Source organism: Stegodyphus dumicola, chromosome 2, assembly GCF_044657685.1.
Source record: "Stegodyphus dumicola isolate Sdum_Otavi_A_Nest chromosome 2, ASM4465768v1".
NCBI lineage: Eukaryota > Metazoa > Arthropoda > Arachnida > Araneae > Eresidae > Stegodyphus > Stegodyphus dumicola.
The window spans coordinates 207,696,930-207,709,367 of NC_140769.1; the positions used below are offsets into that span (position 1 = coordinate 207,696,930).

General features: G+C 32.2%; 1 protein-coding gene across 3 annotated transcripts in view; it reads left to right on the forward strand.

The window, feature by feature from the left end:
- The first annotated feature begins 10,608 nt into the window (after positions 1–10,608).
- The window catches only part of RpS24 (ribosomal protein S24), a 46,528-nt gene continuing 44,698 nt past the window's right edge, over positions 10,609–12,438 (forward strand). For 2 of the 3 annotated variants that reach the window (XM_085811668.1, XM_085811669.1), the window contains exons 1-2: positions 10,609–10,698; positions 10,941–11,009. In XM_085811668.1, the coding sequence (XP_085667794.1) occupies positions 10,696–10,698; positions 10,941–11,009 (72 nt within the window). In that variant the 5' untranslated portion in view covers positions 10,609–10,695. The remainder of the gene's footprint in view (positions 10,699–10,940; positions 11,010–12,438) is intronic. The other variant, XM_085811670.1, reaches the window with a different exon arrangement.

Consider the following 12,438-nt stretch of genomic DNA (forward strand, 5'->3'; position numbering starts at 1 on the left):
TATTGAGCTCGAACTTGTACATATATTTTGTACATTCACTAAGCTTAAATGGGAATGCATTAATAATTATAGTCTACAGCATATTAATTATACAGAATTAAATAATTCACTGTAATTTCTTTAGTAATTGTTTAATTATGGTGCATAATACAGTGTTAATTGAACTTTTGCAGATACCGCGAAAATGTTGCGTTTCGGAATGCAAGTCAAATTACTATCCAAATAAGCTTTATATTTTTTAATTTAGTGAAAATTTTTCAATGATAAATAACTGGAGAGTGCTTTTATTTTGATATGCAGTATGAAGTAATAAGCATATTAGATTTTAATTTGTTTAATAATGTCGGTGTATTTACTGTTCTGCAAAACATTGTGTGTCCTTCAGCAAGTATTTGTGAATGTCAAAATTTGAAGGAATTAGAATAATCTGTATTGTATATTATGAAGTTACATCTAAAATAATGGCCTCAGGTTTTGTATTCATTTTATACAAATGAAAATTCTATGTGTAAATTAAATAATGAAGAAATGGAATGCGTTTATATCGCTGTGTTCCCAGCTAGCATATTTTTATCTTAAAATTATCTGATATAAACAATTATATGTAAATAATAGGAAAACTTATCTGAGAAGCATAACTTTCTGTTGAATGTCAATCTTTTGACTAAACCTGAAATATAAATATTTGAAGCTTTCGAATTTCTGAGTAATGTTTTTTATATGAGAGAGCAAAAACATAGTTTCTTGTATTGCTTGGAAATAAGTGAAAATATTTAGTTATGATTTAATTTTGAATGTCAGTCACACTGCAATTAAAAATTTGGTATAATATTCATTTTAACCGGTGTAGAAGTGTTTAACGCTATTAAACTGCACATAATGTTATGTAACAAAAATATAGTATTGTAAAGAAATTGTAAATATAATATTGTAAAGAATGTTACTGATCAGCAAGCAAAAATTAATATTATTTGAGAAACTCTCCTCAGATGCAACCCCATCGTCTAAGTGTAAAAGATCTGTACTCAGTTCTTCAGTATTTTTTGTTAATAATGCTTATAGGAAGAGAAAAATATATTTGTTTCTCAATACCAGGGAAAAAAAAACACGCCGACTCAAGATCATCTTGGCTGACCGCCCCTGGCTGTGACGTCATCAAACGCTAGCTTCGGCCTTCTCCCATCAAGATGGCCTTCATATGAGTCGGAGTCTAGCTAGCGAGCTTTGGCAACAGTCTTCGCCTCCAGGTTATCGCCGTTTGATAAATTTTTCAAGTATGTTTTATCACATTCACATTGTCGATAAGTGATTGATAAAGAAGACGCCGACTGGAAATGGAACCTTCAAATAAAATTCAACTGAGATTGAAGCAGACCGTAACGAAGATAAGTGGTAAGGAAATATGATTCTGACTTACCATAAGGGTTTTCATTGAATGAAGATGAAGATAACCCGAAACCTGAATGTATTATTTGAAATGAAATACTTGCAAACGAAAGTATGAAAGTGCTCAAGTAAATTACGTCGGCACGTTGAGACAAAGCATCCCGATTTAAAACATCTGTCTCTCGAATTTTTCAAAAGAAAGCTGAAAGTGTTGAAAATGTCAAAGAAAATCTTTTGACATTTGATGTAGTAGTGTGGGAACCCCTATTCTGAGGTATTAAGTTTGGATGGATAGCCCTTGTGAGGCAAACTTCTCATTACAGAAATTATCCCGCTTTAGTTTGACGGAGCCATATTTGTCTCGATGAAGCTTTCTTTCTTCTCATTCGAAGGTCTTAGCGAAAGCAAGAGACACAAAATTTGGCTGAGTATATGTTTGGCATCTTGCCGTGCATTTGCCATGATGCTTTTGTACAAAATTAAGGTTTAGAAACATATGTTTACTTTCTTTTTGTTATAATATACATTAGCTGTGGCGTAATATTTGTATTCTGTTGTTGTTGTTGTTACTAATCTCCATGCCTAGGAATATACTAGACGAGGTCCACGAGTCCATTCACCTTTAGAAAATCGAAAACAAACTTAGGGAAAAAAAATTGTATTCTTTGAACGATAAATGTTATGGTATGTTTACTAAGTGCCATTCATTGTATAAAAATTAGATTATAATTAAACTTCTGCTTCAACAGGTATTAAGATGAAAGAGAAGTGTGCGATGTTACCTAAGAAGATATAAAGTGACTTATGGTTATTATAATTAAACTTCTGCTTCAACAGGTATTAAGATGAAAGAGAAGTGTGCGATGTTACCTAAGAAGATATAAAGTGACTTATGGTTATGTTGCAGGGGGTATGAAATTGAGAGTCCTGCTCTGCATTTTACATGTCCCATTTGCTGGTAAAACCTTTCTTCTCACAGCAGCTTCGCCTCAGGCACTGTATTAAATTCACAGTCAAGTCCATTCAACTCAAAGACTCGCTCGAAATGCAGACACGATTGTGAGAGTGAGTTTCCTCTGGAAAAATCTCTTTATGACAAAGTTGTATTTCACCTTCCTGCAAACCGAAGAAGTTCGTTTTTATGAAACAACGGAAGCTCCCATTATTTCTTATGAAATTTTTATCATCATCATTTGGATCTTCGCACAAATTTAAACGATATAAGATACTCCCTAACAGCAAAGTATTATAGCACAGAACAGGCAAATTCCGAGATATACGAATTGTACTTCGTATTTTTACTTTATTAAAGATATTTCTTAAAGGCACAGATATACTACGCTGTTTTCCTAAGCAACTACAAGAACCTTTAACAAGGATTTCGCTGTGACCTGGAAGTAGTCAAGATCTCAAACCAATAAAAACTTTTGGATTAAAATAAATATTTGTAGAGCAAAACTATAATCAGAGACTATTTCAGAACTTAAAGAAGCAATGCGTCATATTTGTAATAATATAAATATGTTCTGCTGCTTTGATATTTGAGGAAACCGTATCAAAAAATGCAAACTACGAACAAATGGTGTGATTTTAATAATACAACAAAAGGCAAATTAAGAAATGATTATATGCGTTAAATGATTATATGTGCAGAACATTAAATTTATTAAATGCCTAAATGAATTTAAATGAACAAATAGTAGACAGTTTTTCAGGTGTTATTAATAACATCAAAAACCAATAAGTCTCCCCAATCAAGGTGTGAAAACACATTTATCTATTCCTCAATAACATGTAATCTCTAGGCGAACTGTTCATATGAGCTCGAAAGTAACTTTTCCTTCTCGAAAATATCCCCAATTCAGAATATCAGTGTAATGTATAAGCAAAATGCTCACTTTTTAATATATGCTGTACTGAACTGAATGTATTCAACATAAATCACAAAAAATTAAGAGGAAAGGTATTTTCGATTGAAATAGTGAAAGAATAGTCATGCTGTCACCACTAGTGGCCTGGTCATTAATTTTCATAAGCTGTCTGTAAGGGCTCATACTTAAGCTACAATGCTTCTTACGCAAGTGATAATATAAGCTTCGGGTCTCCAAATAATAATATATATTGTTATAGGCGCAATCAATAGCTACCACATCAAATCATTAAGAACGTCGAACACAACGCAATGCAAAACGCGTCAAAAGCAAAAGCACTCACGGTGATCTCTCAGTACCCTGGATTTCCACACTAAACTCATATATGGACCACATATATCTGGTTGTAACAAAAGTTTTCCGTCACAAAAAGATTTTAATAAAGTTAGAAAAAAAACATTAAAGCAGTACCTTTAGTTCGGTTGGTAATCACCACCCAAATCTATGATTTCCTGCAACATTTTAGTATTTTTTCAAAGCCTTCGGCTCAGAAACTTGGTGCCCGCGAGTCCAAAAACATATCAACCTCAGATTGGAAGATAGCACTAGCAAGATGTAGTTGCTGGTGTAAAAAAATTGGAGTCCGAAGGACCGATGTCGGGCTATGCGGTTGGTGTGGCAAAAGATCCCATTCGAATACATACAGAGACCAGCCTTTCAATGGAGACACATGTCGTCTTGCGTTACCTTGATGGAACATTACCTTTTTTCCATCAAGATGATGCAAGATGATGGAGCTCATTTCGACGTTTTTCCTTGATAGCAGCGTCAGCACGGACTAGCATCTCACTGTACACATTTCTGTCGAGAGTTTCACCTTTTCTCAGATACTCTTTGGTGGATAATATCACGGATATCCCACCACATACAAAGTAAGATTTTTTTGTTAGTCAAATTGCACTTTGCAATGCTGCCTACGGGCTCACCGGGAGCAGACCAAACCCCTTTTCAACCTGTGTAGTTGAAGTAAATCCACTTTTCATCTCAAGTGACGATCCGGTCTAGAATTTTGATCTTGCGTTGATATTCGAGCAGATTAGTGCAGGATCGAACACATCTGCCCTTATCTGCTAGAGTCAGCTCATTGAACTTGTACGTCAAGTTTATGCAATGCATAGAGCGACTAATGGTCATGGCACTGACGTCTAACTTCCTAGCAACCTCTCATGGTTGCATACTGATCTTCTTCTACAAGTTCTCGCAGGCGGGCCTCATCAACATCCATACGCCTGCCAAAGCTCTCTGCTCCTTGAATGTCACAGTTCTTGTTTTTGAAATTTCGTTACCACACTTTCACAGTGTCATATGATACAACATTAGTAATTAAAGCAATACAAAAGATTTAGAGACATTCTGTAGCTGACTTTTTTCCATAGTACTGGAAGTAAATAATAGTTCTAATCTGGTAGCGTCGCAGTTCCATTTCGGACACCTTGGACTTAATGATAACGATATGGTTTTACAGTTCAGTTCAGCTCACCGAAGTTAAATTTGTAATAATTCTAATAACTATTGCTTGCATAGACTAAGAACATAAAAAACTTTGCTGTAATATAAGAACAACATAATTCAATTACTTTTAAAGCAAAAAAAAAAAAAAATGCACAATTTACAAACATAATAAGAATAAAAAACTGAGCTTACCAAGACGGGTAACAGAGTGGGAATTGTATGTATATATATATGTATATATGTGTGTGTGCGTGCATATATATATATTTGAATTTAACAAACATTCTCCATTCGTAAAAAGCAAATTTAAAGTTAATTAAATTTTAAATGAAATTGAATTACAAATAAATGAATAATTATTGCTGCGAACTAACCTACAATATCATTTAAATTCTGAGATCATATGTAAATCAAGTGCAAGTATCAAAATCTATGAATATATAACAAATATATACACACATTATATTTTCCAGCAGTGATATTTTCCAGCAGTCTTGATGAAGCAGCGAGGTTTGGTACAGAAGGAGGAGAGGAGCTTCTGTTGTTGTGTGTCAAAATGGCGCGAGCTCATTATTTATACTAGCGGTTACGTAATAAGTTGGCATGTTCTCGAAGGTACTGGTCTAAAGGGGAGATCCTAAATTGCGGAAAGTTAATTGGAGTTTGCTTGTTTGCGTAGAGCAAAGCCATCGTATTTTTTATATTTTACATACACACACTCGCATGTATATATATATATATATGTGTGTGTGTGTGTGTGTGTGTAATAATAAAATTCCTTAGTCAAAAATACACTTAAAATTCTAACTGTATGTTATTTTCATTTTTAATGGCGACGGACTCTTATTTGAAAGTACGTGGAATTAAATCTACAGCCCCGTAGTCAAGTTGTTTTTCCCGCCTTTTCTACACGTACAGTTATAGAATGTTCTGGAGATATTTAAAGCGAATTGGAATGGCTGACGAGGCTGACGTCATTTCTTGGAAGCTCCGCCTTTCCAGAGGTTATAAAAGGACTCGCAAAGGAATATCGGCGTCTTTTCTTTAATGTAACGATGCAGTAAACTTCATACAAAAAGTTATTAGTAGTTCTTTTTTATTTACTCCGGAGATCTGATTTTTTGTAACCGCTATTTCTCCTGAATAATAATAAATGGATCCTGTTTTTTAAACTTATCTTCTGATAATTTGAGTTACGACTACATCTATGATTCTTCACCAATCTATTTATTCCGGACAAAAGCTGGTACATCACACACACACACACACACACACACACATATATATATATACATGTATGTATATGTGTGTGTGTGTGTGTGTGTGTGTGTGTGTGTGTTTTTTTTTTTTTTTTTTTTTTAAGTTATAACTTTTCACACTAGAAGGTTCACCCTTAAAGTCCGTGAATATTTTGACTAATAATTTCGTTATTTATTTTATTGCTGTAAACTGCGCCTGCAGGCGTCTTATTTACTTTTACTGCATTAATTAAATACTTCTCTTATGCTGGTTAACAGCGGACGCGTCGGGAAATGGAACAGGGAAATTGAGACCTGGTTTAAAATTAATATTGGGACTTTATAATAATAAAAAATTTGTTAGCTATCAGTCTCAATGCCTGTTCGACGAACCGCGTTCTGGAATTTAGCAGAGTTCGAATATCAATATGCATTTCCCTTCAAAAGTCCATGATGATGTTCGAATATTCTATTTACCGCTGATTTTAGTTCTTATTATTTTTAATATGATATTTTTGTTATATTTTATCTAATATGTAATGAGATAGCTTACACTTTATTTTACATACATATTAACTTTTAAATTACAACCAAGATAAGCATTCATCTTTAGCTTTTTCTTTCTTAATTTTTCCTACATTCTATGTTTTTACATTTTGTATTACAATTGTATCTTTACTATGTGTTTATATTTTTTTGCAAAGGAACGAAGTATCACTTTACTCGTAGGCTATAGCTTGAAGAATTACTTTTTAATTTTATATACGTATATATATATAGGGCTGATTGTAACGAAAAAGAGAGGGGGAAAATTACATGTTATAGCAGTCTCATGCACAGAATTTCAACCTTTCGAACGGCTACACATTTTTGAGTTATGTGAGATACATACGTACGTACATACAGTGTCTCACAAAAGTGATGGGACACTTGGGCTTTACAAAAAGAAACTGTAATAAAATTAATTTAAAAACGTGTAAAAATTTTTTATGGGTGTGTTTCATACTTAAATTTAGTAACAATTATTACATAACATACATTTTCTCAAAATATTAAAATAGTAATTTAATAAAAATACAATTGTTTAGAACGGAGCAAAAAATGGCTCACATAAGTGACGGGACACCATTAGATACTACTACGTACTACAATAAAAATATTTTTTGGGGTTTTTATTTTTACTCAAAAGCAATTGGCAATAATTTATAAAATCGTCTGCAGTCTTTCTCTCCAGTTTGTTTTGGAATTTTTGTATTTTTTAGCTCTGTGCAGCCATGAATGCTAAACGAAAAAAAACTTTGCCTTAAATTCGAAAATTAGTCATTAACTAGAGAAACTGCTGAAACAGTTAACATCAGTCATTCAACAGTTTTCGATATCATTAAACGATATGAAAAGAATCATATGATTCAGGATAAAAGAAGACCTGGCCGACTATCAAAGCTATCCAATGGAATAAAGCGAATTATTGTTCAAAATATTTTTTTAAAAAATTCCAAGAATGAGTGCTCCTAAAGTTATTATATGAAGCATTATATGGAGTAATTGTTAATCCTAAGACTATTAGAAAAGTAATTCGATCTGCTGGATATCACGGTAGAGCAGCCAGGAAAAAATTCTTCGTAAGTGAAAAGAATAGAAAACTCAGACTGGCTTTCGCAAAATCCAACATAAATAAGAACTCTGATTACTGGAATGAAGTTATATTTGCTGATGAGAGTAAATTTAATATATTTGGTTCTGACGGTAGAATCTTGGTGTGGAGAAAACCCAGGGAAGAATTTCGCAAACAGAACTTGGTGCCAACAGTAAAACATGGTGGAGGAGGAGTTATGGTATGGGGGTGTATGTCGTCCGATGTAGTTGGTAATCTTGTTTTTATTGACAGTATAATGGATCAGTACAAGTATATTGACATTTTAAATCAAAATTTGAAATGTTCAGCACGAAAATTGATCCTTCATAATGATTTTAATTTCTACCAGGACAATGACCCCACGCACACTGCTTTGAACGTTAGACTCTGGCTGCTGTATAACTGTCCTGAAATAATAAAAACACCACCATAATCTCCAGACTTAAATCCCATAGAGAATATTTGGCAAGAATTGGAATCAAGAATTCGCAAACACACCATTTCTTCAAAACAACAATCAAAATCATTGCTTCAAGAAGAATGGGGTAAAATCACTCCAGAAATCACAAAAAAATTAGTCGAATCCAGGAAATCCAACAAAATATTAAAACATTTTAAGAAGTAAAATTTTTGGATAAATGTTTGATGGAAAAGTAAGTGTCCCATCACTTAAGTGAGCCATTTTTTGCTCCGTTCTAAACAATTGTATTTTTATTAAATTACTATTTTAATATTTTGAGAAAATGTATGTTATGTAATAATTGTTAATAAATTTAAGTATGAAAAACACCCACAAAAAAATTTTTACATGTTTTTTAAATTTATTTTACTACAGTTTCCTTTTGTAAAGCACAAGTGTCCCATCACTTTTGTGAGACACTGTATGTGACGGAAAAAAAACTATTCTGAATCATTTTAAATCCATTCTCGGCTGCTGCATGAGCGTGCATACTGAGGCGCCACATTAATGCACTCTGGAGGCGTCGTGAATACTTTCTGGGGGGACGGGTAATAAGAAAGTATCCAACTTCTATGGTAAAAACTGTTAAGACAAACAAACATACGATATTGAGGATTTTTTTTTTAATTCTTTTAAGGTCACAAATTCTTCATTGTTTCAAAAACAATTATTTCATACTTCTAATTTTATTATTTCTACAAGCCATGCGCGACTTAGGCTATAATTAGATTTTTAGGTACTTTTCCGTTTTGCCGGCGCAAACGATAAAGTCGCCAATAATGGTACAACTGATGCCGGAATATCTTCGCTGGTAACCTTTTACGCCTCATTTTCAAAACAAGTCGCAACTATTTCTTATCAGATTGTTTCCTTCAATACTGGCATACAATTACATAGAATTTTTACAAGATAGTTAAATTTTATGCCCTAAGACGATTCGCGGTAATTAAGTCAATTAGAATGCAATCACACCGCTTACCCGAAAGCGAACATATAGAAAAGGCAAAATCAAGAGTTACATTCATCCATTCTAATGAGAATGCACTAGCGAAGTAAAGCACTGGGGTTTTATATAATTTCTGAGTAAGCTATTTGTACGAATTGAAATAATTCTTGCATTTAAACTTGCATTCCAAATTAAAATTTAACTTGAAATCAATGTAAATAATTACTGAGAGAATTAGATTTTTGTAGCGTAGTTTACGTGAGATGAGATCACTAGGGGTCACATGGTTCAGGATGTTGAACTATGAAAGCATAGTAAATTTTTTAATTAATGTCTTTTCACAAATTTATTGTCTTTATTTATTGGCATTTTATACAATTTTAAACCATATTAAAATGTTCATGCCTTCAGAATAAAAAATTCTTAGAACTAACATTTGTTAACATTTTTTATGCGTATGCTGTATCTTGTCGCCAACAAAGTCTGCTTGGCGAGATTTGTGCCGGCGAAACGAAAAAGTACCGATTTTTATATAGCACTGTTCTAATCTAGACTTTTTGACACAAAATCGGACGTTTTCTAAAATGACATGCATTTTTTTTTTCCATATTTCGATTCTTCAACTCCAAGTATGCCTAGATATTAAATTTTGCTGAAAAATTTAAAAACATTTGTTGGCGCACTTTTCTCAACTTGCACCAAGAATAATTCATTTGACGAACTTCTTAATTTATAGCAAACTATTTCCCTTTCCTTTTTTTTCCCATTGTCCACGAGCGGAAAACAAGTCATCGTTCATACTTTTAAATAATTTTAACAAAGTGCGTAAACCACATTTGCCGTTGTTATCACTGATAATAAATACGCCCAATTTCAAAACGCGCCAACATGTAAATTCACGTATATCCTAGGAAATTTTGAATAAAAAACTCTAATTTTTTGCTTGTATGCTTAGAAATACAACTACTTTAAGATGATGGCAAAAGGTTTACAGGTCATATTTTTCAAAAAATTTATAAAAATTATTTTAAAATACAAATTTTAAAAATAAATCATAAAAAATGTGCGAATTATATTTGGATTAAGCCTAAATTTCGAATTCTGGTAGAAGAAATCAAGTAAGTTTAATGAAAAAAGAAATATTAATAAATATATATCAAATTCAATTAACACTGAGGAGCTAAAATTTTGAGAGCTAATTTTTTTATAAAACTACTCCTGCGATGTTTACAAAAATTGGCAGTTTGGCATAATTTGAGTCGTAAAATCAAAATATGGAAACACATTGTCATGTCATTTCAGAAAATGTCCGATTTTGTGTCAAAATACCTATTTTAGAACAATTAAATCGGCATCAAAAAAAGTTTAGAAACACCGGGATTTTTTTTTAATATATATATAATTCCAGTTTTGTTTATTTAATATTTTTACTAAATTTTACAGGAAGTAACTGATCACTGTCACTTTAGTTATCTCAAAGTGGGAACTTTCTCGTAGTAAATAGTCGTATGTGATATTAGAATTTATCATAAATACGCTTGTATCTAATGGCAGCAATTGCAGAGCAGGATCGACACACCTAAACTTCCGTAATGTCAGCTTTCTAAATTGCATGTGAAGAGGGGTAACAAATAACAGTTTTCATCATGGTAATTTAAATCTTTATGAATCTTATTGTTAATTTATATTTGCCAGTTAGAAATTTAGATTATAAGCTATCATTAATATTTAGAAATTTCTTTTAATATGTATTATTTATAAACGTACAGTGCAATGTTTCTCTTTTCGTTTTTTTAAATACATAGATGATTGTTTTGTAATCGGATGACTACCATCAATTTGAAATTTACTTTTAATGTCTTTATAATTAAACCTGCTGTATTTATTTTAGGGTGAAAGCACTGTAACGTTAAGGACAAAAAAATTTATGTCAAATCGATTATTATGTCGGAAACAAATGGTGAGTAATAAAATATCTAGATTGAATTCACATTAATACCTGATTATAGAAACTGTTTAGCTGATGCGTATGCAAATTCCCATATTTTATATTGTTAATTAAATGTTTACTTAAAAGTAAAATACGAATCTGTAACGTGTATGCCAACTCAAGAGTTCCCATATTTTTTTTTTTTTTTTTTGTCGTAAATTGCAATTTATGCATTACGCTTCTTTCGCACACAAAATTTGTGACTTGTTTACTGCTTCTCATAATGTTGCCAAATCGTGTATGCACTGTATACTAGGATTAAACACTGTTCATCTTAAAATAGTTTTAAAAACTGGATTTGGGGGAGAGGGGCAGTGCAAGTCTATCAGATGCATTCTCAAATTTGTGGTTGATCAAAATTGGGTTGAAAATGAGATAATTTCGTATACTTAGTAAAATTTAGTGCATGGATTTCATTATGCAACATTAATCTCCTAAGTCAAAAGTAGACTATTTTGCTGTTAAGGTCAACTTTTTGTCCTGATCAATAATGGAAAAATAAAGAAAAGTCTTCGTGATATTTTTGTCTTAAACTCAATATTAAAATATGCACTTGTGAAATTTGCCAGTGATTAAAGAAAGTGTGGTAAAATTTCTGCCGGAATGCAATGTTTTTTTTTTTGCAGAATCGCTAAAGGGGCTGTTGATCTATCCGCATTTGATAGATGGTTAGTGCACATTGCTTATTTTGTGCAATTTGATGCTTTTTAAGCAGGAACAGGCCATTGTACATGCAAGCAAGAATGTCATAAAGGAATTTCACGGGTTTTGTGAAAAATGTTTTATTTTTTATGCATTTATAACCCTTATTTATTAATTTAAAATTGTATATTCAATAGCTAAAGTATGTTTCTTTTGGTGTGTGAACAGTATTTACAGACTTATGATAAATTTGATAGTTTTGGAACCTTTTTTTTTTAAAAAAAGTCTAAAAAATTGCTAGTTTTCATAAAGGCGATAGCATTAATGCGTGTGTATCGCAGTTTGCATGTTTCTCTCGGGCATTTTCAATACCGTTTAAAGTATTTGAGTGATTTGTCACAATTTTGTGTAAACATCATATAAATTTTTTACCTCTTTCTTACCGGCAGTTGCATATTTGTAAATCCACATTGGTGTGCCCCAAAACATGTTAAAAGTTGCTAATTATCTATTTTCCCCCATCAACTGTGAAATTTTTTGGATATACTATTCAACTACAGCTAATCCTTCCAGTGGAAGTTTGAGGGAATAGATCATTTTCCATTTATATAGCAGGTTGCTCTTTATTTAATTATATAATCAGCCAGTGCAAGTTACAGATATGGCATATAAAGAAGACTTAAATAAATAATAGTTTGAGCTTTCATATTATCTGGCAAACAAATTCATTAAAACTAATATCGGTAATTTCGTTAAC